Below are 25,933 nucleotides of genomic sequence, written 5' to 3'. Positions count from 1 at the left end.
CTTAAAAGCAGCTGAGCCAGCTGGCCGTGTAGCCAGGTAGCATGTGGTCTTGCTAAAACAAAGGCTAGTTACTGTACAGTGTGTTTCTGAGGAGCAGCAAAATGATTGGCTGATTCAAAAGAATCAACCTCGTCAGCCACCAGTTAGTGAATTAGTTTGTTTTAGCTGCGCAGTTTCAAACAAAGTCCTTAGCAGACAAAATAAAGACGGGTGAGGTACAGCTAGTTAGTGCTTTAGCTAGTTTTTTACTAGCCAAAACTTACTTGATGATATTGGTGAAGCCTAACAGGCCTTTTTCGTCCAAGCAGATATTTTAAGTTGTCATGAGAAAAGTTACTTTTGAACCAAGTTTTAATGATGGCTCAATTTTATTATACACAAAAATGGAGCCTTGTCTGAATGGTTTAATTTGTTTTCTTACAAATTACATCTGTGTTTATCTCACAATAACCCAGAGTCTCTGCTGTGGAAAAAGGTCTGAGGCTGCAGAAGCTGTCATGAAAACTGTGAACTGACCGTGTAAAACTGAGTAATTTAAAGTCGTAATATCTTATTAATTAATTTTAATATCAAGCCAAGTGAGACGTGTCTGGAAGCGGTATTTGGTACTTCTGTTTGTACTGATCTGACTCAGTACAAACATTTTGGTCTCAAACACCCAGAGATTTGTTGATGTCATGCACTGTATGACATCTACCACTGTCTGCCTCAGATCGTGGCTTGTTGCCCTACGAAACTTCTTATCCTTATGTTCTATTTCAATCTGCAGTGTTTGTACTACTGCACTAATATTGACTGCATCTACCTGTCACACACATCCTGGTTGTTATTCTTTAAGCGTGTGTTAAAGTGGTGCTCTCGTCTCTGTCGACGGGTAAAGCATTAAAGGAGCGACAGCTAACACAGGAATCCTGCCTCTGCAGGAAGCTGTTGCATAGACACGCCTTGAATCTGTTTTGGCTGATATTATGTGTAGTATGTGGACTGCATGTAGATAGTAATTGAGAGACAGTCAACTAAGAATACTCCGACAAACAAAGCAACCTTATAATGCAGCTTTAAGTATGAGGGAAATGTTGTAAAAACAGGACTGTTGGCAGGTTTAACCTGACACCAAAACAGGAAGTAGCGGACCTGAGCACTGTCTTTACTTGTACATAAATCTCATTGTGGCCAGCAGCTAGCCTCAAGGGTAAAATGACTGTTTTACCATCATGTTACTGTACATATTGAAAAGAACTCTGTGACTGTTTTACAAACCTAAAGGGCTCTGTGTAAGGCAAAAAGAGAGAAACTTTCCCAACAACCAGAACTGGTTTTCACAATCTTTAAAATCAAAACGAAAGATTACACAGTGCTCCCTAAAAAACTACACATATGTGTTCGGAAAATGGTTTTCCTTTTTTTCTGAAACAGTGTTTGCAACAGCACATGCACACAGAAGGTCAGGTTGTGGAGGATGGCGAAGAAAAAAAAAAGGGCAGCAGTAATTAAATCTCAGGGGGAGTGCCCTGAATACACACACACACACACACACACACACACACACACACACACACACACACACACACACACACACACACACACACACAGCGCTTGTTAGGCTGAGTTTGATACTGATTTCCTCAATACTGGCATCAAGGTGGCCATTAAAATAGTGTAAGACTTGGTCCTGAAGGTGGATGTTGTCGGTGCAGCTCTTGCCGAGCTCTGCCACCTACAACCACATCGCTGATTGGTCGACGTTGTGGTTGTTACGGTAAAATCAAGGCTCCAACACCTCTAATATTCCACTGTAGTCTCTTGTCATCACCCTCTCTCCCGGCAGCGTTCGCAGCTACAGAGGACCTTCAATTATGTTTTTTTTCCTTTTACATGGGTAAAGTTTTAAGGAAGTCTCCTATTCTTTGGGTAATAAATTGTTAGCTCACAAAGATATATTAGAGCATGACTTGGAAGCTTTGTCCAGTAAATTTTTATTTTCTATCTGGAATAATTTGGGGGCAATGAGGCATTTTTCCTGGCGAGGTTGAACCCTTCTGTATTTCAAGATACAAAGTGCATATTTTTTTCCTCCGTGTCTAATTGGAAAAAAAAAAAAAAAGGCCTACAGGCGTCAGGATGACTGTGGAAACCAGCTTTTGGGTATTGTGGTCTGTGATATGGTGAACAAGAACAACAATACTGACAGCAGGGAGAAGAAATCCACCCGTTAAAACAGAAGGGAAGAATCAGAAGGAGGTTTACAATTTCTTTGTTCCAGGATGAGCACAACAAACTGACACAAAAGAACTAAAAAACAAAAGAAAAAAAAAGGCTAGATGAACAGAATAATAATTATCTTTAAATAGTGTCACACATTTATTTATTTTATAATACTAAATTAAAAGGAACCTTTCTTTTCTCTCTTTCTCTCCTCTGCCCCTCTTGCCTGTGCTGCTGGCTCGGTCTGATGGACAGCCAAATGCACCAACGCTCCTTCCTCCGTTGCCATGACAACTACCTGCTGGACATGTCTTCTCTCAGTGCTACTTAACAATAATCTGTGGGAGAGATGTGGGGTAATGAAATGAATGTAGCATGATTGATAGAAATACAGCAGGAGAGCATTTTATCCTTTTTTTTTTTCCCCATTTGAGGCATGTGTGCACATTAGCTGTAATTACAGCCAATAACAGATGGAGATGAAGGTCGTCCTCCATCCATACCTTCAAGACACAAACATGCCAGTCACCATGTAAACCTTACTATGAGTCATATTCAGTGCCCCGTTTCAGACCTCATATAATTACAGGATTTATAGCCTAAGCTTATTTACAATGCCCCCCTCACAAAAGGATGAATGCTCCTGAATATGAATTTACACACCTGGACCTGGGCTAGTGCAAAAAGTTGTCTACTCTGGCGAAGGAGCAGGAACCGGACCGGACTCGGGCCATGAGCTGAACACACTCTGTGGCCTGACCGAGCGCTAGCATCAGCGGAGGCTGTTTAGGCAGATTTTGTGACTCTGAAGAAGAAAAACACAAAGAATCACAAAGAAAGTAATCAAATATAATAAATATATAATAAATATAATAACAGAACTTTCTGAAAGCATTTTAGGGTGTTTCTTCTATATTTTCCATTTCATTTTAGTTTGTTTTCCAAGTTCAAAATGTTGTTTCAGTTAGTTCTAGGTTTTTGTTTTTTTGTTTTCAAAAGTCTAGTTTCTATTTTTTAATTTAGTTAATTAAAATGTTTTATCACACATAGCTTTAAGCATAATAACCTTGGTACAAGCGATACACTGACTGTGTTGGCTTTCTGGTTCCTCTGTCTTATATTATATAGTCCAAAAGCTTAGTTTAGTCATTGTTTAAAGTAAATGTAATTTAACCATATGTCCTTTTGATTCACTGAATGCTTGTATAAATGCTGAGCCCTGTTAAAGATACAACCACCACCACACAATCTGGTTTGTTTACATGCTCATTTAGCTAACATGCTAATGTTTTAGCATAATATCTTTTATAATTTTTAAAAACAACTTTCTTTAACCCTTTTAATTTATCTTTAATAAAAACATTGCTCGCTTCCCCTTTATGTGTATTCAAGATATCAAGCAAACCCTGAAAATGTTGCCGTACCGCAATCTGTCTATTGAAAGGTTTCTAGCCATAAACCTCTGTGCTTGGCTTTGAATGGTGTTTGATAACAATATTCTATAAAAATGAAGGACATTTTTTTGTATTTCTATTCTTATATTCAACAGAAAATCCTTATTCTGTTGATCTTGTTGGAGTTGCATATGTAACTGCAGCAACAAAAGCAACAATGTTGATTTAATTCTTGTAAAAAAGAAAAAAGGAAAAGACAAAAAGCAATCTTTGTAACATCAAATGAATTAGATGACCACGAGACTTTATAATACCATCTGTTGATGCTTTCCTTGATTTCGAAGTAAAAATTTTTGGCTTTTAATCAAAGGCAAAAACAGAATGAAGGTGTTCTCTTAAAAAGTTTGAGCACATACGGCACTGTGTAAAAGTCTTCTCCATCATGTAAATCAAACACTAAAAGTAATTCTGCAGGAGCTAAACATATTATTTGTTGAATAAAAGAAAACTTACTTTATAAAATATATAAAATATAAAAACATTCTTGTATTTCTCCAAAGTAGCAGAGCTGTACAGTTTAAAGCTTGTCAAATGTTAGAACTTGGAGGTTTGGCACATTCGTACATTTTCAAGAGAGAATGAATAGTTTACTATGTTGTGTGGGCAATTTACTGGTCTAAATACCAGCACTGGCCTCTTCAGAGCTCTGATATTATCATCACTAAGGTGAAGAAGACAGAAAGTCATAAGCTCACAGGTAATCTCAAGGAACAACAACCTGCCAAAACACCCGAAAAACTGAGGCAAGTCGTACAAAACAATGTTACTATTCTAATTTCATATTTGTCTTTTCTTTGCACAGTTTTGTATGTATGAGCGTAACCCACAGAATATGTTTGTGCTTTGCTCTTTACCCAGTATGGCGCTGTTGAGGGCAGAGCAGAGTGACTCTCTCTGCGTAGGGTCTAACTGCTGGCCCACGGGGCAGTTCCAGGGATCTGAGTACGCTAGCAGGCTGAATGCATCCTACACAGAGACACAGCGAGAGACACACACACACAAACACACACGCAAAGCCTTTGTGAATACAACACAGCTGAATCCCTGCAGTGCAGAACACTCTCCATCTTGGGATTTCCTTAATGGCCCTAAAGCTACAAAGTATTCATTAACATTCTGGGCACCAGCTAACGAGACACAACTGTTTGGCCAGTATAAATTATGAAGACAAGTTCTAAGAGCTACTGTCCTGCGTTTAGTCATTTTATAGTCTTTCCTTTCATGTCTTTATCCTATTATACTGACAGAAAACTACTGTAACACTTAGAGTTAGACAAAAAGAGAACAGGTGCCTTAATCTATCCTAATCAGGCTCTTTTCATTTTTTGTTTCCAATATTCACCTGTCCACAAACGCTAAAATGTGGATAACCTAATGAGTGATCATAATATAAATAATACAAACAAGTTAATAATGCTATTCTAAGTATTCTTACTTTAATGAGGGTGATGACATGATAATGTTGCCTGCTGAGTATGCAAGTGGGTATTTAATGGTATACCATGAATGTGTCAGGCCTACATTTCTGCCCCCTGGTGGACAAAAATGAGAATGCCAAAACAGCATCCCAGCACATCATTTCAATACATACATAACCCTATTTTGATGTTTTCAAAAGAGGGGTATGTATGATAATATCAATACAAAATGATCAAATGATACTGGAAAAATGTTTGTTTTAAAACTTGAACAATGAAAAAATGTCACATATCTAAAAAAAAAATCCAGGGATAATGGTTTACTCTGGTCTTTTTAATTAAATGTTTTTGATTTACTTTCACCATTTTTATTTGTGTTTCTTTAAATTCTTGTCAGTCACCTGTAAACCACTTTAAACTGTAAAGATGAAGTGCCCTACAAATAAAGTTTGACTGATTTAGCATCTTCCTGTACATTGGAAACTACCGCTTGTCAGAAATAACTTTGACTTTATCTGTTTTACAACAGCACATCCTAAATCATAAGTCCGTCCAATTCCTGCAGCGTGCACAGAATAGTATAACCAGGACTTTAACTGGTGCCAGCAGAAACAAATCTCCTCAGCCCACTCCTTGCATCACATCTGTTGTTTGGCATCGTAGCTGTTTGTTGAGCTCGAGCCCATGTGCAGTGCAATGTGTGTGTACCTGTAACATCTTCTTGTGCGTGGCATTCTTGCCGTACTCCTGACACAGCTGTTCGTTGAGCGCCTGCAGCTCCCGTCCAAACTGGATCATCCTCTCTGTGGCTGCTTGGTTCCCACCACAAAGCTGTCTGCTGTGACTACAAACCTCATCTGGTGGAGAAACACACACAAACACACTGTAAAAACATCCTGAAGAAAGGTGGATCAAGTCTAAAGCAAGAGGAAATATAAAGGCTAGAGGCAGTGAAAAGACCAAGACATTTTCAGGAGTGTGATAGAGTGCACATGTGTGTTCTTCGTGTACCTGTGACTCCATTGCCAATGCTGTTGTCGTCTGGCTGAAGGATCTCTTCATGTTTGTAGGTTCCGTTCATGATCCGCGCCGAGGAGCCCTCAACAACGCCGTTGGTGTAGTGCTCTGCTTCGATCTCCATCTCACTGTCACTGCTCACACACACAAAGTGTAAAAGACAATATAAAGGAACATTTTAGTCCTGGGTAGTATTACAATAATGAACTATTTAAAAATCTTTACATGCAATCTTTACTAACACACACCCCAGTGCCAAACACCTCATTTGGGGCATCTGAACAAATATTCTGCACCCATTAACACCTTTATTAGCTTATGTTATCTACATATTTATGCCTAAAATTAAATGAAGAGAAACATCCCCTGCTATCACTGAACGATCAACTGTCAGCAGACCAAAAATAGCACAACTTGCATCACCTCAATTTGGCCTCATAACTGTGGTTTTGGTTGGTTCACTTCTTATCATTGCCATTTTTAATCCAGCTGGACACCTAACCTGCTTCAGACTAGGTTACATTCAAGAACGACAACTCTAAACAAGTGCATACTGACCAGTTAATCTGTAGAAAATAACATCACCATTCCAAGATGATTCCCCAGACAATGTTATGCACATAGTCTATACTTTCTAGAGATTTTCTAATGTCTGTGTTTCTCTGACGAACATTAATAAGAAATATAGATTCTTAGGTCTTTGCTTTTTCCTCCTTCTGGCTGCAAGCGATTTAATTTTTCTGCAAGCGCTGCAGTCGTCAAACAGGCCGGCTAAGCCTTTTACTTGTTGACCTTATATAACATTTGCAAGTAAGCTTACCTAATGGTTTAAATTATGCTTTTATATTTATTCTGTACTTGCTCTCAGACCGTTTAAAGGGTTGCAGCTAAAAGAATAAGGCTGACACTGTCTTACAAGCCACTGTTCATTTAAATAGCATATTAAGTTTTTTTAAGGTGTGATGACAGCCTTAACAAGCAAGCTGTTGGGTGCCCCAGCAACAAGTTAATTTAATGGAATACACAGCTGTAATTACAGTCCAATCTTCCTGTTTCCTAATGACAGAGCCGTGATACTGATAAGGCTATAAATGCACAGCGTCTACATTCTTGCCTCCTTTCTTTCTTGGATTTAAATGTGCTTAAATTAATATCATGTTTTTCAAGTCAAAGCACTTAAAGTGCTTGACTTTGACTTGCATGTAAGCAAACTCGCAGCTAGATTTGGTATCCCTGAATTATCGAGTTTATAACCACTTAGCTGGATTCCAAAAGTTAGGGTAAGTGAAACGAGATAAGGGAAAGATATCCTCGGCATGCTCAACTTGCTCCACAGTACAGATCCAGGTCTACATGTATCAGCTGTAAAACAAGCTGTCAGGGCTTCTCACCTGGTTTCCTGGGTGCTGTTGGCGCTGTGCGGCTGGCTCTTAGTGGAATCGGAGGAATTGGACTCAGAGTAGTTGATGGATGAAGGGGAGGAGGAGGAGGAGGAAGAGGCGGAGGAGGACGCGCTGGGGTATTTGATGCTGCCGCTGCTGCTGTGGCTCTTTGAGTTGTTCGGGGGAGTCACCCCGTTACTACAGGTGGGGCTGTCTGAACCTGGTAGTGAGTAAAGTAGGAGGGGACACAAAGACCTATAAATAAACTTAAAGGGAGAGGGAAAGCCAGTCCTGTTTGTGTGACGTACCTCCGGTGTGCAGGTGTGTGTTGCTGGCTCCGTGGTGGGGGCTGAGGCACGGTGAGCCGGGGTAACTGTCCTGGGACTTTGGGGAGCGAATAGTCAAGCAGCGAACCTCGCTGTCTGTACCGTTCACCATCTCCACAAACTGGCGACACCTAGAGGCCAGTTTATATCAGTGTTACTGGCATTCACTGGACAATTCGCTATTTAAATATCAAGCAAATTTTACATCCATAATAGCTGTGGCGGCAAATTCATGCTTGCCTTTGAGGCCACGCTTTACAGCAGACTTACTTCAACATGAATAGTAGATTAGGGTTGCGTTCTAACAGGCCGGGATAAAGCTGCTGAGTTGCTTCTATGGCCTCACCAACCCGTCCTGCCAGCACTAGCTTCTGTATTCCTATTAGATGAAAAGCAGAATGGTTTTTACAATATACTCAACATCTGGAGAATTCAAGCTTTCAAAACAAACATTTGAAAGAGGCCAATACATCAACAGAGACAAGTAACACCCCACACCCTCTAATATAATAGAGAAAAATCTAATGATTCCCTTTGAGCACACACTGCTTTGTGCACTCACTCTGTCTGTTCTTTATAGATGTCTGGTCCTCTTGTATCATGGTCTCTGTAGCTCTGGCAAAGGCTGTTGCAGTGGCACAGTACCCATGGTGCACCAAGTAGCTGGACACCATACTAGAAAAAAAAGGTATATAATAAAAAAAAAAAATCTTCCTTCTGATTCTTCCTCACTAACTTTAAGATTTTTACATCACATTTATCTTTCTCTGAAAATATCAAATTAGAAATATTTAATCTGTACGACGTTTACACCAAGAAAGGCAATGTGAATATGGACAGAATAGTCTTGGTGTCTTTAGAACTTTGTGACTGTGGCATACAGCTTGAGAACATCTGTCCAGAGTCAAGATAAATATTTATACATACATGTTGTATTTTCACTGTTTCATACAGGTTTAGAAACGTAATAAAGCAGCTGGCCAGCGTTGCTTTTAGCAAATATCAATAAAATAGGGGAAAAAAGTGTTTCTCTAGTGGTATTTTTTTTTTCACAAGAAGGAGAATGTACGTAGGATGACGTGCCAAAGAAACATTCAGTGATATCAGTGTGGCTCTGTGGTGTGTATTTAACAGTTTTAGAATAACAATGGAGCTCGATGGTTAAGGAAATAAGATATGCACACACAAAACTTAGTGGGCTGATTCGCTATTCATTGTCAGAATAAGAAACATTTCATTTTGTTTTCAAGAAGAAAACAACTTTGTGGCTACTTCCTGTTAAATATGAACCCAACTGAGGGGAAATATTACATGATATCATTAAAAGTGCTAATGACTCCAGAGAGACGAGCTCTCTTAAAAGGAAACACAATATGTTTTTATCCACTGGGCCTCCTCCACTCTAGATATGCTACTGGTATTTTTCCAATATTTTTTCTACCACCATCCTGCACAACATTGCTGCTGTCATTTGTATGGCTTTGAGATAAAGTATTACAGTGTGTGTGTGTGTGTGTGTGTGTGTGTGTGTGTGTGTCTCAAGGAGTTAGAGCTGAATCTTACTTCTGTAGGACGGCCTGCCACTCCCCCAGCCGCTCGCCTATGGGAAAGCGAGCGATCATGCCGTGGATCTTGGCCCGCCATTCGCTCATGTAGTCCTCAATGTCGAAGACAAATGGCTGCTGGCCAAAGTTGGCGTCTACGATCTCACCGGGGGTCTGAAGCCCCACAGTGGGGTACAGGTTGGGCTGGTAGAAATGTAAAATAGTAAATAGAACTGATTTGGCACTGAGCAACATTAATATTTACATATTATTTAAAAAATGACTAAATTACAATGTTGCATCAAACACTTCAAAAAACAAAGCCTGAAGGGGAACTTATTATATTTTCCCCTATTTTCTAGCATATCTACACTTCTACAGTTGTTGGTGATCATATTAACATCAATGATTTCTAATAATGGTGTCAGAATACCACCACAAATTCAAAAAGTTTGGGATGCTGTGCAACAAAATTCAATGATTTGCAAATCTCATAAACCCATATTTTATTCATAATAGAAAATAGAAAACATATAAATGTTTAAAGGCAGACATTTCATTATTTCAAGAAAAATAACAGCTAATTTTGAAAGTTGGGATGGGACAAGAAAAGGTTGGAAATTTAAGTAGTACTAAAACTAAAAAGCTCCAAATAATTTGATTAATTGGCACGAAGTCAGTAACATGACTGGGTATAAAATGAAAGGAATATTTTCAGAATAATGTTCGTCAATGTAAAATTCCAAAGACAATATATCAAAAGGAATCTGGAGAAATCTTTGTACGCAAGGAACAATGTTGAAACTGTGTAGTGGCCTGTCTTTAGTATCAACCTTTCAAAAACTGAAAACATTTGGTGAATAGAAAAAAATCAACAGAGAAGATCCAGGACTTTTGAGCACCCTGAATGCTACATCAGACAAGATTGGGACAATATTCCTCCTCTCAGGTGTTTTCAGACTGTTGTTAAAAGAAGAAGGGATGCCACGCAATGGGAAACATGGCCCTGTCAAACTTTTTGAGATGTGTTTCTCCCATCAAATTCAAAATGGTGCATTTTGTCAATTTAAACATTTCAAATGTTTTAAATGTTGTGCTGTGAATAAAATATGGGTTTATGTGATTTTCACTTTACTGCATTTTATATTTATTTGCATTTTACACCACGTCCCATCTGTTTTGGAACTGGGGTTGTATACCCACCAACTCTGTGATGTGTGATGAGCTGTTCATGCTAGTTAAATTGTGACAGGATGTAAACACTGATGGTGTCTCTCTTGGCGGAGCTTTAATGCTAACTAGCTGCACACTTCTGTATTTTAGTGGCTGTAAACAATCGAAATAGTTCTTACATGAAACTGCTCAAAACAAAGTCTGTGGACTTTTGATGTAACTTGGTCACAGTTTTTGAAAAGAAACATTAATGCAGAGTTCCCCAAATGTATTTTTGTGCATTAAAGACCACGAAGTGCAAATCTGTTCTAGAAAATTAAAAACGTCCTAACTGAGTAACTCACACCAAAACGATCTAGATTGGTAAAAATACATACACTTGATTTTGGGTTGTCCCAAAATCAAATGTCATGAAAAGCACTTTTGTTATTGAATACCTCGGGTTCCATACTAGACAAAAGTCACTGGATAAACAGCTGTTTGTTGGTTTTTGCGAAAAACAAAAAAACAACCCACTAACAGGATATGAAACTAACATCAGCACTCAGATGAAGGCTGCCTGGGTTAGATACTGTTTGGTTTCTGTGTGTACAGCTACTTTGAACTGTGGAGACTGTAGTCTAGTCTTAAACCAATCTGTCCAGTAAAACATTTTTTTTTCTTTTTTGAAACATTCCAGTTATATCAGCCAATGGACCCAAAAAACACAGAAAGGGTTTCTGACCCCAAATGGCAAAATAAACTGCAATTAGATGGGCAGCTGCACAGTTGATATCACTTACACAAAACAAAAAGTGAGGTGATTAAAATTGGGCTTATTAATAAAAGGAAAGTGCTGAAGGATTATGATGGGAAAACATGGCTATAATGAATACTTACGGGGAGGTCTGTGAAGGCAACACCTACAGGACAGAAAGACAAACCGAGTTAGAGTTAAGAACGTACGCACACGTTGGTTCCAGTTGATGCTAAATGACTTTCTATCAATTAATTTAAAATAAAATGATCTTAACATGTACACCAACCTAAACTGATGCCATTTTTGGTGTAAAAGCAAGTGTTGTTAATGAGGTTGACGCAGCAGCCAATTACATCACCCGTGGTGAATGTTGGCCCGTATGGTTGGCCGGTCCCGGAGGAGCAGAAGGAGTGTCCGTCATCTCCATGGTAACCGTATGAGTGCTTGTCCCATCCTAAAATAGGACAAGGATTAGGATTAGTTCTTGCATCTCATACTTGAACCATGTGAAAAACTTGTCAGTAATCAAAACCTCGGTGACAAACACACAGTCTTACTGCTGCACGCATAAATTGGGAGCAGCTCAGTATGAAAAGTATAAGCAGCTGGGGTGAAGTGCCTTGCTTGAGGTCACTGCTAACAGGAAGGAAGACAGTTACTCATTGACTTCAGCAACTCAAATTTTCCCATCTGACTGCCGCTGCCTACAAGGCGGCTCATAAAAACTGACACTTTCTGAGTCTGCAGGCCGCCCTCCCGGATGGCCAGCAGGAGGACTTTGTCTGTGTAAAGAAACTGGTGAGTCACTGCCAACAGGAACAGCAGCACAGGAGGCTGGACCAGAAGACTAAAGGGCACCAGGGGAAGAGAGGAAGATCTTATGATGTACTAATTACATAAACCAATTTCTTGTTCCTGCTGGTAGTGATGCATGTGTATACAACAAAGGTGAGTCACTGGTAGCTTATTAATGCAACTGAGTAAGAACTTAAACATACAGTGCACTAAATACTATATTTGTTGATATTTTTAAAGTTTTTACAGATCCATAATTTCTACAGATAAGCAGAGTGTTAAATTCCAGGCTGATAGCGGTGCTTAAAACAACAGCCAAAGCTGAAACTGATGTTATTTTTCAGTTTCTTTATTTTTGAAGATTTTTATCCTTTGTATCAAGTCAACGAAGTCTGAAAATTTAACACAACAGATATGTATCTGCCTTTGTTATCAGTAAATACTATCTTACCTGCTAATATCAGTCAATAAGGCCTATATCAGCCATTACTGATATTTGACCCATGTATCAGTGCATCCCAAGAAATTTCTTAATAATATGCTAAGAAACTTCCAAAAAAAGCCATCTACTTATATACAATACAGCTTGTTGTGGTATGAAAACACTGGCCTGACTGATCCCTAATCCCTCTTATACACTCTTGCTTTACCATTGTGAAATAATGTTTCCAGTGAAATAAAATACCAGTTGGTTACATTCCAATTGACTGATTCATTTGGACTTGAGAGCCCTTTGGATTAAGCAATATGTGCTTGTGACACAGCATCAACAGTTATAGCTATGTTCACAAGCCTCAAACTACATTTATAAACATTTAGCATATTAGGCTTCTGAATTAGAAACCTAACATTTGCTAATTAGCAGTGCATTTACAGTTGAGGCTAATGTAACCATGTTTGACAGTTTTGCTAGCACTAAAAATAATAGTGCCAAATGACAAAAAGTTAATCCTGAATTAAATATTAAGTACAAGGTGGTTTAAACTAAAAGTGACTAGCAGTTGCAGAAATGCATTGTTATGGACCACAAAAACACACATCTTATGCCCTCTAGGCTCATCGTAGGACCACTTGGGAGGATCCAGTACCCCAGGCATGCAACCAAATGTTTTAGTGTGTCTACAGCTGACCTCATAGACTTCTGTAAATCTATATTCCACTGTTTTTCAGAATATTCAAGAAGAAACACTAAAAAGTATATGTGAAGGACACTTTTATTAGAAACTATTATCACTATTACACATGTAATAGTTTTTAAATTGCAATTGCAATGGGTTTTCTAGGGAGTCCACTTTTTTGTGTGTCTTTCCACATCATTTATTTTATCAGTAATGTCCAGACAGCTACTCCCACTTTGCTCAAGACTGCCTCTTCTGTTGCAACTAAGACAAGGTACCTTTCCTCAGCCCTCGTGTGTAGCCAAATGTAGCACCGCGGGGTTCTTGGGTATTTCATAACCTATTATCAATGTTAAGGCTACCCATATCTCATCTGTTTATTTTGTAATTGTCAAACATTCACTTTTCTCAAAACAGCCTCTAGCGTGACAGTTGTATAGATGAATATCTACAACTAGCATTAAAACACCCGTGTTATGACTTGCATCTTTCAAAGACACTCCATTTAGTTCCTGTCTCGCTACAGCTGCCCTGTTCAAAAATACTCTTTCCCATTTATCTCTAATACACCGTGGATCTCACTTTACCAGCAAAGTTCTTGCAGTTAAAATATTGCTTTAAAAAAAAGTTTGGGATCAGTCTCTCTTTTTAAAAAAAAATCTAACTTAATGCAAGTTTTTCATGATAAAACTACAATTTGAGTCTGATTACAGTCTTAAAATGCTCCTAAAAAAGCAGCTTTTTGTTTAAATCAATCAGACATGTTTTAAGAAATAATGGGTATTCCCTGTAGGAAATTGCCCAAGAAAACCTGAAGATTTCATACAGTGGTTTGTTCCACTTCATTCACAAGCAGGATAATAGAAAGAGAAGTGGCACAGCCCAGTCCATAATTCAGAATGAAGACTTGGAGATCAGCGTTTCTATTTTGAACAAAAAAATAAATAAAATAGATGCTTCATAGATGCAGTACGAAGGTATTAACTACGGTTGTATGACCTTAATTTATTAGAATATTGCTTTGATGAGTTCCCCCTTTTGAGGGAAATTTTAAGAGTACAACTGATCCTACCATGGATGATGTTGTCAATGCACATCAGTTATCAGCTGTACTAACTATTCAATAAAAATTATTAGATGATAAACTTGCACTAGTTAACCCAGTGTGCCACCAGACAACTTGCTGAAAATGTGCTTCAGTACATTCCTATTAAAAATTTTCTTGTTTTTTTATGTTTTACGTGTTTATACACACTGCACTACTCTTTCTAGAAAACACCAGAAATTGTTTGGAATCATTACACAAGTAAACACCAATAAAATAAAGTGGTACAGTGTAACTGACAAAAGTGGGACCAGCAAAGCCAATAATTCAAGGCAATAACAACCTGTATGACCCTTCAAAATAAAAGTATATGCTTTACACACAGCTTGGCACAGTATGGAGTGCTACAGACTGCAAGAAGCAACCACCATACAGTACAGTCTAACCTAAATAATTCTATACTGCTCTTTGAGAGGATGTAAAACGACCATATAGGATGACATGTCTATATTATCCTGCCTGCCTAAGACAAATAAAATGATGCTAGTATTGATCTGTTATTAGTTCCTGTATCTCTTCCAAAGCTAAAATGCAGTCTCACACTGTCTGAGTGAGAAAGTTACATAGATCACCGCCTCTTTGCCCAAGTGAATTTATATCAGCTGACAAATGTCTGGTTAATCGCACAGACTTGATCTAAAGTTATATGGAAGTATTCTTCTATAGCACAAGTGAAACTTTACAAAATCAGTCCTTGACTTTAACTCAATGAAACCTTAAGTTTTGCATGAATGGCTCACCCTGAACTGAGCACCCTGAAAGTGACCTGAACCGGACTGTTCAGCTTCAGCTCTGTTGGTGTTTCTCCTCACTTGCAGCTTGCATGTTGTTGCCAAAAAGCAAAGCAGGGTTAGGAAAAGTAGGTCGTGGGCGAGCCGAGATATTAGATGCGTACTTGTATGTGCATATGTGTATTTGTGAGCATGTCAAATATTATTAGGCTCAGCTGGACGTGCATCTTTGTATCTGTATCCTGTGCATTGGGATATTTCTTTCAACTTACACAGCACATATTGTCCTCTGTCCCTCCATGTGTTTTTTTGTGCATATGTGTATATACACGTGTGTGTGTGTGTGTGTGTGTGTGTGTGTGTGTGTGTGTGTGTGTGTGTGTGTGTGTGTGTGTGTGTGTGTGTGTGTGTGTGTGTGTGTGTGTGTGTGTGTGTGTGTGCGCGCACGCGTGTGTGTGTGTGCATGTGCGTGTGCGTGGTGAGGTATTAGATTAATCTGCTGACAGGGATATTGCCTCTAAAGCCAGGCTCACTGCTCCCACATGCTAATGAAATGGGCAGGCCTCCACAGCAGGATCAGGCACAGAGGTCAGCAGTGGAGAACATTGTACTATCACAGGACACACAAACGCATACACAAGGACAGAACTTTATTACATTTTTGATGTATAGCCATAATTCCAAATAAAACTGGGATGCTGTGTAAGATGTAAATAAAAAGAATGCAGTGACTTGCAGATCTCATAAACCCATAACACATCAAATTTAACCTGAAAAATTAAACTGAGATATGTTATTATTTCATGAAAAATATTAGCTTGTTTTGAAAATGATGGCAGCAACATGTCGCAAAAAAATTGGGCACCTGGGCAACTAGCTATGCTAGCTAGCAAGAGGCCAGTAAAATGATAGGGTGCAATAGAGCATTGGCATGAATTTCACAGATGTAAAGACGAGCAGAAAAAATGAAATTTGAATTTTGTTGTTGGAAACATGAATGCCATGTTTTCCGATTAAATAGGAAAATGACCATCCAACTTGTCACCAGCACTCAGTTCAAAACTTATATCTGATTGTGTGGGAATGCATTACTGACTATGGAACTGGGAGCTTGCACATCTGGAAAGACATCAATGCTGAAAGATATATACAGGTTTTAAAGAAACATGCGCTCCCATCTAAAAATGTGTTTTTTTCAGGGAAGGTATTTCATAATTCAGCAAGACAATGCTAAGCCACATACTGGCTTCATAGTAGAAGAGTCCAGGTGAAAAATTGGCTTTTTTACAGTCCAGATCTTCAGTCCAGCAGCTGATCTCCTCAGTTAATGTGTACAGACTGTTGTTAAAAGGAGAGGGGATGCTACACAGTGGAAAACAAAGCCCCATCCTAAGTTTTAAGGATGTGTTGGTATCATTAAACATTTGATATCATTTCTATCTTCTATTATGTGTATTATTGCATTCTGTTTTTATTAACATTTTACAGTACCCCAGTTTTTTACTTACTCGAGTAAAATGTGAACTAACATTTTACTAAATTTATTTCAAATCCAATAATCCAATAATTTTATAAAAAGCAATATTTTACATTAAAACAAGAAAATAATATATGATTAATGTGTGGTTCCAGATCCCATAAAAAAATGAACATCCACAGTTGTGATGTAAAGAAAACCACAGAACCCCATGATCCAAGGTAGCTCCTGCCGGCGGTGAGGACACAAGTAATACCTACACAATACTGGTTTTACTTTCATTTCTGAACAGTTAAGAAGTTTGGGGGTTTTTTTTAAAAAAGAAACCAATTGACAAACATATATTTATTAAATTGCTTAGGCTTTTCCTCTGGCCCTGGTTAAAATTTCTCTCCTTCCCTAACTTAGAATATTTGCAGTGCTATAAAGATGCATCTTCAAAGATCTGAAACTTTACAAGCGTGTAATACTCGCTCTTTTAACTGACTTTTCAGAGATGCTTGAATCTTCAGTTCCAGCTTTGAACTCTGGTACATCTGACAGGTTTTCTTTTTTTAAGATATTTTTTAGCACTTTGCCTTTCATTAAAGAGATGGAGCAGAGACAGACTAGAAAAGTGTGTTTTTTTAAAGCAGGCAGGCCAATGCCATGCAGCAAAGGTTGAGCAGAGAGTCAGCTGCTGAGAGCATTTTTTAGAAAGTGGTGTGTGCCCTAGACAATCAACCATCGGGTCACCCCATCAGACAGAGTTTTAACAGGATAAATGAAACCAGTAAAGTGTGCTGTTTAGCATAGCAATTTAGCATAGAAATTTCAAGACCATAGCTTTCAAAACTTAGTTTTGAATCTTATGATTTATGATGGTAATTCCACCTCACACGGAACTTATATAACACTTCAGAACTTTAACTCAAGAAGGATTTCTGAGTGCAAGATTTTCAATTTCACAGGTTTGATTTGGGTGTTTTTTGCCATTACTAGCAAAAACTAGAAAAGTTAAATACAACAACCTTGCAATAATTGCTCCCTTGATTAAGGATGTCATATTCAGCATTTGACAAATAAGTGTTAATTTAGCAGTTTGATCATTTTGGATGCTGCAGTTCATGGGCTCAGTTCTATTGCATTATAATAACTGGAATGTCTAATATTGTCTGCATTCAAAATTAAAATAACAGAAACACATCTTTGCACAAAGACACCTTCACAATCACCATACATATACACTCACAGCACATATAGAACATTATACACTTCACCAGTACACACACAACATGTGCAGCATGCTGTGAAAGTGTGCACAGATGCACGGATGAGTGGGAACAAACATAAACACTCAGAGATGCAATCAGTGAAGCCCAGGACACACAGAGATAAATCTCCACAGTTTGGGACAAACACACACTGGCACACAAACATGCCGAGTTAGCCCGAGTTAAGGCAATCATCAGTAATCTGTGTACCAGGGCTACACACCATCTGTAGTAAAATCCTAGTTACAAAAAATACTTTCATAACTGATCTGTAACCAGTTGTGAAAAAAGCATCCATCCATGCGACGCTTTTCCACATTGTTCCAGGCCTTTGTGTGACGTCTAACACATGTGAATCAAGAAGAGAGGAGAATGAGGGATCTTTGTGTATGTGTGCATCTAGACTCTGCTGAACTGGCTGCCACCAGCCTCCACAGCATTCCACAAACCTCAGCCACCGCACAGATCTTAACCATTCAATAAGCAAATAGCCCCACACAGGCCCTGAAAACCACAGGATATGATTGGTGGAAGCACATACATGTTCTCACTGGTTGGGGAGAGGGAAGGGGCTTAAGTGAGGTTATCAGCAGCTAAGTGGCCACTATGTTTCCTCCTGTGTCACCGGAGGTTGCTGGACCATTAACACACGTCCAGATAAAACAAAACAATACAAAATAATTCAGTGGAAAAGTGGAGGACAAGGAATAAAACTGATGTGTTGACCTCCCATATGAATGCACTGCCTACTGTCTATGTACAGCATTTAGACAATAAAATGTTTATGTGTTAGCAGACAAAGGCTTGTTTCTTATTAAATCTTTATAGCAGCACCTTTGTTCTCTGAGTTATAGAAGTGACCGCTGTCTGAGCTGTTCACACATGTAAACAAAGTTAGCAGAAGTGCAAGACAACTGATTTGTTGAGTAGATTTTTATAAACAACTGATTTCATTAAAGCTGCAAGTGTAATTCTCCACAACTTTATTCATCTTTATTGTAGGAATCTAATTCTTCTTGATAGAAATAAATACTAAGCTAGGTGAAAACTGGTGGAAAATTCAGTGAGTAATGATGATTTTCATTGTGGGCTGACCAGAAATGTACATTACGTGACATGTCATCACCGTAACAATATAACCACTGCACTGAAGCCACAGACAGAATAGGCTCCAGTCACACAGGCCTAGAGACCAGTTTATGAGCCCAGCATTTACAGTAGAGAAAAATGGCAAGTGGCTACTGGAATTTGCTGGCTATCAATCAATGAAAACCTTGTGGTTGGGGTCACCATTCACTTTCAAAGTAAAAGCTGCACATTTTGGAATGTGTTGGTTGCAGTGGTAAGGCACAACTTTTACTCTGAAGGCAAGCATTCTCTGTTTCTGGTTTGCATTGCACTTTTTAAACTTCCACCGCGGCTTGGCGGGTAGTTGGCCAGACAAGTCGGCATGTTCCACGCAAACTATGGCCAACCACAACAATCTGCTAATGAAAACATCAATTAAAAGAAGGTTATTGGTGCAGCACCATCTTTGTGACCAGTTTCAGTCAGTAACCTCCAGCAAACACTCACCAACCAGTCGGGGAATACACATTACTCCTGACCTGTGATTGGAAGAGGGTCACCGACAAGACTCTGGTCTGAACGTGAAAAATGGGATATATCTTCTGTGTCGAAAAAGTGAAGCCAACACGCAAATGCTTTAATTCTGCATTCTTCTGAGTAACCAGCGGGGGATTTCTGTGTTTGCTGTGAGTACAATGGTACTGTCTATGCTTGAAGCACTGATTTAACTGAGAGGTAACTGAGCTAAACCAAATGCAATGGTAAACATGTTTTTAAAAATCACTACAGTTTCTTTATTATCTGAAAGCCCCATAATACACGATGTAAGGTGAAACTGCCTATGAGGACACCCTTAGATTGACACAAAACACAGTCATTGAGATCTTTGCATATAGTAGTAATTTCACTGGGTGTTGGCTAAGGCTCTGGACCAAAAATAAACTCTGCATAAAATACAAACCGAGCAATCAGTCATTATAAAGTAATAGGTGGATCACCACGAGGCTGCAATAAGTCCATGTCATCTGTCACTGATCTGTATGACAGCTCAGTAACATGTCCTGACATGTTCTCTACTGCAGCCGTCAGACAAACTGCATCTAATTATGGCAGAAACCCTGAGCATCATCATCTCCACCTGTTTTCATCCCTGCATCTCAGAAATGTTGGTACTTTTCCAGCTTCTGATTTATCCTCAAAAATCAATTTCTTCTTCATTCCTTTCATCCACCTTTAGTATATTCCCTCCACACATGCATCCACATTATCTCCACTGCTACTTTAGTTCTAAAAATATCTCAATCTCCTAATAATGAACCCTTTATCAGGGTTTGCAATATACATGAGAAAATAGAAACAAGGCTAAAGTAAACAGTGTCAGTCTTTGATTGTAATCTAAGCCTGTAAGGGCTGGGGGTTAAGGCTGTTCGCCAGTAAGTAACTAGAAAGGTTCAAGGTTTTGGAAAGCCCCTCTGTAGCTGCTTCACTGTATTGAGTGGACTGTGCTGTGTGTAATCAAAATGGAACAAAAAAAGAGTGACGCAGGATGTTCATCTTCCCAGCCAGCCAAAGCACCCGTCCACTCTGACTGCTAAGTCGCAGAAATGCTGGCTTCAGTACAGCAAGCCAATGCTATTGGTGAACAATGGCATGATGACGCTCTTGCCATACCCTGGGTTGTTGAGTAAACTTTGGAATCCTTATTTAACCCTATTTTGCTAACTACTCCTAACACAGACCCCAAATTGTAGGCCTACCATCTTTTCATTAGAAATTCTGACAGCTATACGCCCACTATAACATTCATCCATCCGTTTTCCTAACTGGTTATGCATCTTAGCTGGAACCCATCCCAGCCGTCTCAAGGTGAAAAGCAGGGTACACTCTGGACAGGTTGTTGGTCCATCGCTAAAGCAAAGAGACAGACAACCACACACACCACTACACCTTCTGCCAATTTAGACTCACCAATCAATCAACCTAACATTCATGCCTTTGAAATATAAGACAAAATCAGAGCAGGATATTCAAACCTTGCATCTTCTTGCTAGCCACTGCACCACTGTGCTATACATTCATCAGTATATCTAAAAAAAACAAAACATGTCTATCTTTTCATCCTCCTACTGGTTGTAATACAATGACATTATTCAAGTTGTACTCACCAGGCAGTCTGTTCATGTTGACTCCCTGAGCAGACAGGCCAATGCCCATGTATCTGCACACAGCAAGAGACAAAAAAATTAGATTTACATGTCATTACTGAGCACCCAGTACATTTAAACACTCGGATCAGCTTCTTCTCAAATATTTAATCCAGTTAGCTTTGCAAATTCTGAGCTGATGCTCATATACTCATGAGGGTTGGCAGAAGTAGAGTGTCTTCAAATTCTTCTGACTAGTCATCGTGATTTACTGAGTCCATGAGCTTAAACATCCAAAGTGGCAAACAAGGATAAGCAGTTGGTCTGCATCATTTTCATGAAGACCAGCTTAAAATGACAGCAAAAAATATTTTTATTAATTTGAACAAGTCAGCATTATTGCCACTTGAATGCATTTGGCATATTACAAAGTAGTAATAACATAAAGATCAGTAATAAATGCCTGCTTTGGGCCACATGGTTGGTCTTATTCAAATGTTTCATGCTTTTCAAATAAGTTTACAAAGTAAGAGGAGTAAAAGACACATCAGTCAAGTCTACAAAAACTCAGGGCTGCAGGGCATGTGTGAACACAGCTTTGCAGCACATAGACATGCTAGCATCTCTGTGATGCTGGACTTTGTCATAGCAAGCTTCTGTGCTCAACAACAATAGCACGTAAACTTAAAAATGCACCTGATGCTGGCACAATATAAAAAATTAAAGAGATCATCAAAGTTATTCAGCTCTCACTTATGTCTGCATTGATTTGACTGTTATCTAGCATTGGAATATATAATGAAAAAGACTAAAGGAATACATCTTCAAATGATGAGAACAAAAATATCAGCACAGAACTTTGACACTCCATCCAACAGATGCAGAAATATTTCATCACCAAAGCTATGAACAAAAAGCACGCACACATCAGTAGATCCTAGCGGCTAACATGCAAATCTATTAATATGACTTATCACAGTAATGACATAATAATGAAAAAGAAATACGTAGACATATATTTTAATCTAAAACTGGGGAAATTTGCAGCAGCACAACCTACAACAACTAAAACATCCGAAGAGAGAAATCGAAATAAAAACAAGATTATTCTTAGTCAGTGGTCTACAATCATTTTTCAGTCGAATTAAACCAGTTGAGTGTCCATGTTAATTAATCCTCTCTCTGCTTTCTAGATTAATGTGGCCAATCTGCACAAAGTCAGCAGCACTTTTTTTTTTAAACCAAAAAAGCTTTTTCCAAAGAGAGTTTAATAATTGCTATTCCACTAGTATATGGCAAAGAAAGGTTTTGTAATGACCAGTGATGATGAAACCAGTAACCAGTGACTAAGCCATTGAAGCAACTCAAATAACACAAAGCAGTCTTTTACGATGGCTTTATTTATATATTTTTTTTTACCTATGCTGTTTCCTTTACCTCTGACAGATATTCTTCACTTCTTTCATTTAATTATTAGTGTTCAATTTTATGTTCATGCAAAATAGCTAAGCCTTAAGTTTCTGCAGTGGTATAGCTTGCCACTCTAGGCATGGTACCAATGGTTCACTGCAATGTTCATGCTATAAAATATGCACAATATATTTTTCTTTAATAAATTGACCCACAACAACTTTTATTGAGATTTATGATAATAAATATTTATTATACATAGACTACCAGCCAAATATATGAAGCATGTAGCAAAAAAAAAGAAAAAAATTGATAATAAACTCTAAACATGGGTTATATTTTAGATTTCTAAAAGTAGCCACCCTTTGCTTTGTTGACAGCACTGCAAACCCTTGGCCTTCTCTCAGTGAGCTTTATGATGCAGTCATGCCTGAAATGGTTTCACTTCACAGGTGTGCCTTGACAAGGTTTCTTTGTGGAATTTCATGCCTTCTTAATGGGCTTGGGACCATCAGTTGTGTTATGCAGAAGTCAGGTTGGTACATAGCTGACAGCCCTATTTGACAACTGTTACAATTCATTTTATGGCAAGAACCAATCAGCTAAGTAAAGGACAGGCACCAGTTTAGCTCACAGGGATGAGCAGTGTTGCATGGCAGAGAGCATCTGGCCCGGGTTCGAGTCTGACCCGCGGCCCTTTACCACAGGTCTTCCCCTTTCTCTTTCTTTCACTCTTCACTGCTCTGCATAATAAAGCTGAAAAACGCCAAAAATAAGGTATTTAAAAAAAAAACAGGAACCACAGTCCATTATTACTTTATGAACTGAAGGTCAGTCAGTTTTTTTTTTAGCAATTTTCCAAAATGTGTGCCCAAGTGCAGCCGCAAAAACCAAAAAGCACTACAACGAAATTGGCTCACATGAGGACCGCCCCAGGAAAGGAAGACCAAGAGTCACCTCTGCTGCTGAGGATAAATTCATCTGAGTCACCAGCCTCAGAAATCGCAAGTTAACAGCACCTTAGATTAGAGCCCAGATAATTTCCACACAGAGTTCCAGTAGCAGACTCATCTCTACATCAACTGTTCAGAGGAGACTGCGTGAATCAGACCTTTGTGGTCTGATAATTTGGGATGAGAGGGACCACAGAGTGAAGGCAAAGGGGTAAACAAGTGCTCAGCATCTCTGGGAGCTCCTTCAAGACTGTTGGAAAACCATTTCAGGTGACTACCTCATGAAGCTCATCAACAGAATGCCAAGAGTGTGCAAAACAGCAATCAAAGAAAAGGGTCAGTACTTTGAAGACGCTACAATATCAAACATGTTTTGAGTTATTTAACTGTTTTTTGTTTACTACATTACAATGCCTTCAGTGAGAATCTACAATGTAAATAGTCAAAAAAATAAAGAAAAAACATTAAATGCAACAGGCTAAAGATTCACTGTAACACCAAATTCTCTGACTTTTGATGGCGAATTGCAAAGCAAACCACTGAACTCTCTCAGAATATTTTCATTAAGTCATTCAATTGGCTAACTGCTACACTAGAGCATTTCAGTAAATGTGATTTAATTCATCTACATCTACAGTGGCGAATAAAAAGTTGGAGTTCTATTTAGTTTCAGTGTAAGCAGCGTGAAGTAATCCAAAGCAACAGATCCACAGCTTAGTTCTGCTACACATGACGCCGCCTTATTCAAAGTGAAGGAAGCAAGAGCATTGAAGTCCATGTGATTTCTGCTTAAACCACTTTAGATTGGTTTAAAAAGTTGTAAACAAAAGCTTTGATCCAGTTGATGACTCAAATCATTGACTTCTAGGCTGTAGCCCAACAAAACTGTAGAGATACACTAATCAACCGCCCAGGGACTGGAATTGGCTCATATCAGTGATCAGGAGGTGACCCTCTGATTTCTCAAGGCAAATAGTCATGCACACTCACAGTCACATGCTAACATATTGTTAGCATGAAGGCTCTTTACTGTCAATGAAGACAGAAAATCTGCCAAAGTAGAGTCCGTAGGGTACCAGTGTGGAAAAAAACAACAACAAAAAAACAAGCTAAAGCTATCCACACCTTAGATACAGCCCTAGGCCAGGTATTGGCCTCAGTATGAGCAGTCAAAGGGTCAAGGTAGTTATGAGTAAAATTATTGAAGTGAGTGAAAAAGGTAAAAGGGTCAGTATCCTGTTATCCGGTAAAATGAGCAACTCATTTTTAGTTAATTATCTGATCCTCTTTCCAGTGGTAGAGGCCTTTATATTTCAAAGTTGCCTCAGTGAGAGAAGATAATATAACTTATTACACTTACTGCATGGAAAGTTCAATAATTTCTTTTATTCTGGAAATTGCATTGAAGAAAAGTTGGCTTTTGTTTGTATATGCTGTCAGTTAGAGAAAACTAGAATCATAAAAATGAGTATTTTCAGATTACACTAATACAAATCTGGACTTAGATGAAAAAATTACAATCAAGATATCTCTACGAAATTCTAATGAATTCAAATTCTTGAATTTAGGGCTTTTTCTCAGTACTGTCTGAGACCCGAGATGTGAGCTTATTTTTAAGTTTCAAAATGACTTATTAGCTTATGGGTGTAACTTCAAATGTATACACAGAGTACATGTTATTCTAGTGGCATTCCATGACACATCATCCAGCTTCTAGCTGCCTAAAAATGAAAGCCATACAAACATTTTTGCATCACTTCTTTTGTATGCCTAGCTGTTTACTGGAAATAGGGAGTGTTTACTGTGGAATTTGAATTTTTTTAAATGGAGAGGTGTTTCAGCTCCAATCAAGTCACAAAAGAGAATCTGAAAGCCAGACATTTAACCACATGGCAAAATAATTGCAGAGATTAACCTAACACTTACTCATCAGCAACCTCAGCAATCACTGAATATGCTTTAGCTCAAAGGCAATGACTCTATTTTGTGCTGTATGGCCTCATTTGACACTAAAGATCTTTGCATATTCATTTACATATAGTGTTCATCTTTGACTGTTTTATAATGTAGAAGTAAATTTGCCATTCAGGTCCTTCCAAAGAGTCCTGGAATAACAGAACTAAACTGGAGGAACTTTCTTGCTGTTAAATTCCATGTGGCAACTTTTTCAGCAACAGTGCACAACGTTACCTATTCTAGCTGCCAAGCTGAAGCAAACAATTCCAGACCCAGTTTATCTAGGAGGATACGCTTGGTGAAATAGACTTCTCTTAGTACTTCAAAAAAAATGTATCAATTTGAAACTGTGTGTGTGTGTGTGTGTGTGTGTGTTCTGATTAAATAATCAATTCCCACAGGGCCATGATGAAGAGGCAGTCTGGGCTCAAAACGTTCCATATTTCCTAATTCTGGAAATGACACCCAATTATTGTAATTCTAGAGCAACTAAGAAGAATCTCTTGACTATAAGCAACACAGATCTACAATTTTCAGGTGTAGTCCCTCACATTAGATGACAGTGATAATTACTAAAACTGTACTTTTAAGGCTGGCTACTATTTTCACTGGTACAGCAGATGAACAAAAACACCCTAAAATTTTCCACTGATGCAACTCTCTCT

General features: G+C 38.5%; 1 protein-coding gene across 2 annotated transcripts in view; it reads right to left on the bottom strand.

The window, feature by feature from the left end:
* Positions 1-1,313: 1,313 nt before the first annotated feature.
* The window catches only part of ranbp10 (RAN binding protein 10), a 34,951-nt gene continuing 10,331 nt past the window's right edge, over positions 1,314-25,933 (bottom strand). The window contains exons 3-15 of one of the 2 annotated variants that reach the window (XM_031734191.2): positions 20,971-21,023; positions 11,545-11,712; positions 11,399-11,421; positions 9,366-9,550; positions 8,365-8,477; positions 8,073-8,181; positions 7,785-7,933; positions 7,486-7,696; positions 6,089-6,228; positions 5,786-5,934; positions 4,514-4,625; positions 2,869-3,010; positions 1,314-2,543 (exon numbers count right to left, since the gene is read on the bottom strand). In XM_031734191.2, the coding sequence (XP_031590051.1) occupies positions 2,880-3,010; positions 4,514-4,625; positions 5,786-5,934; positions 6,089-6,228; positions 7,486-7,696; positions 7,785-7,933; positions 8,073-8,181; positions 8,365-8,477; positions 9,366-9,550; positions 11,399-11,421; positions 11,545-11,712; positions 20,971-21,023 (1,543 nt within the window). In that variant the 3' untranslated portion in view covers positions 1,314-2,543; positions 2,869-2,879. The other variant, XM_039614945.1, reaches the window with a different exon arrangement.

The sequence above is a fragment of the Oreochromis aureus genome, linkage group 7 (assembly GCF_013358895.1).
Source record: "Oreochromis aureus strain Israel breed Guangdong linkage group 7, ZZ_aureus, whole genome shotgun sequence".
In the NCBI taxonomy this organism is placed as follows: domain Eukaryota; kingdom Metazoa; phylum Chordata; class Actinopteri; order Cichliformes; family Cichlidae; genus Oreochromis; species Oreochromis aureus.
Note: the sequence above shows the minus strand (reverse complement) of the source record. Positions and strands in the feature narration are given on the sequence as shown.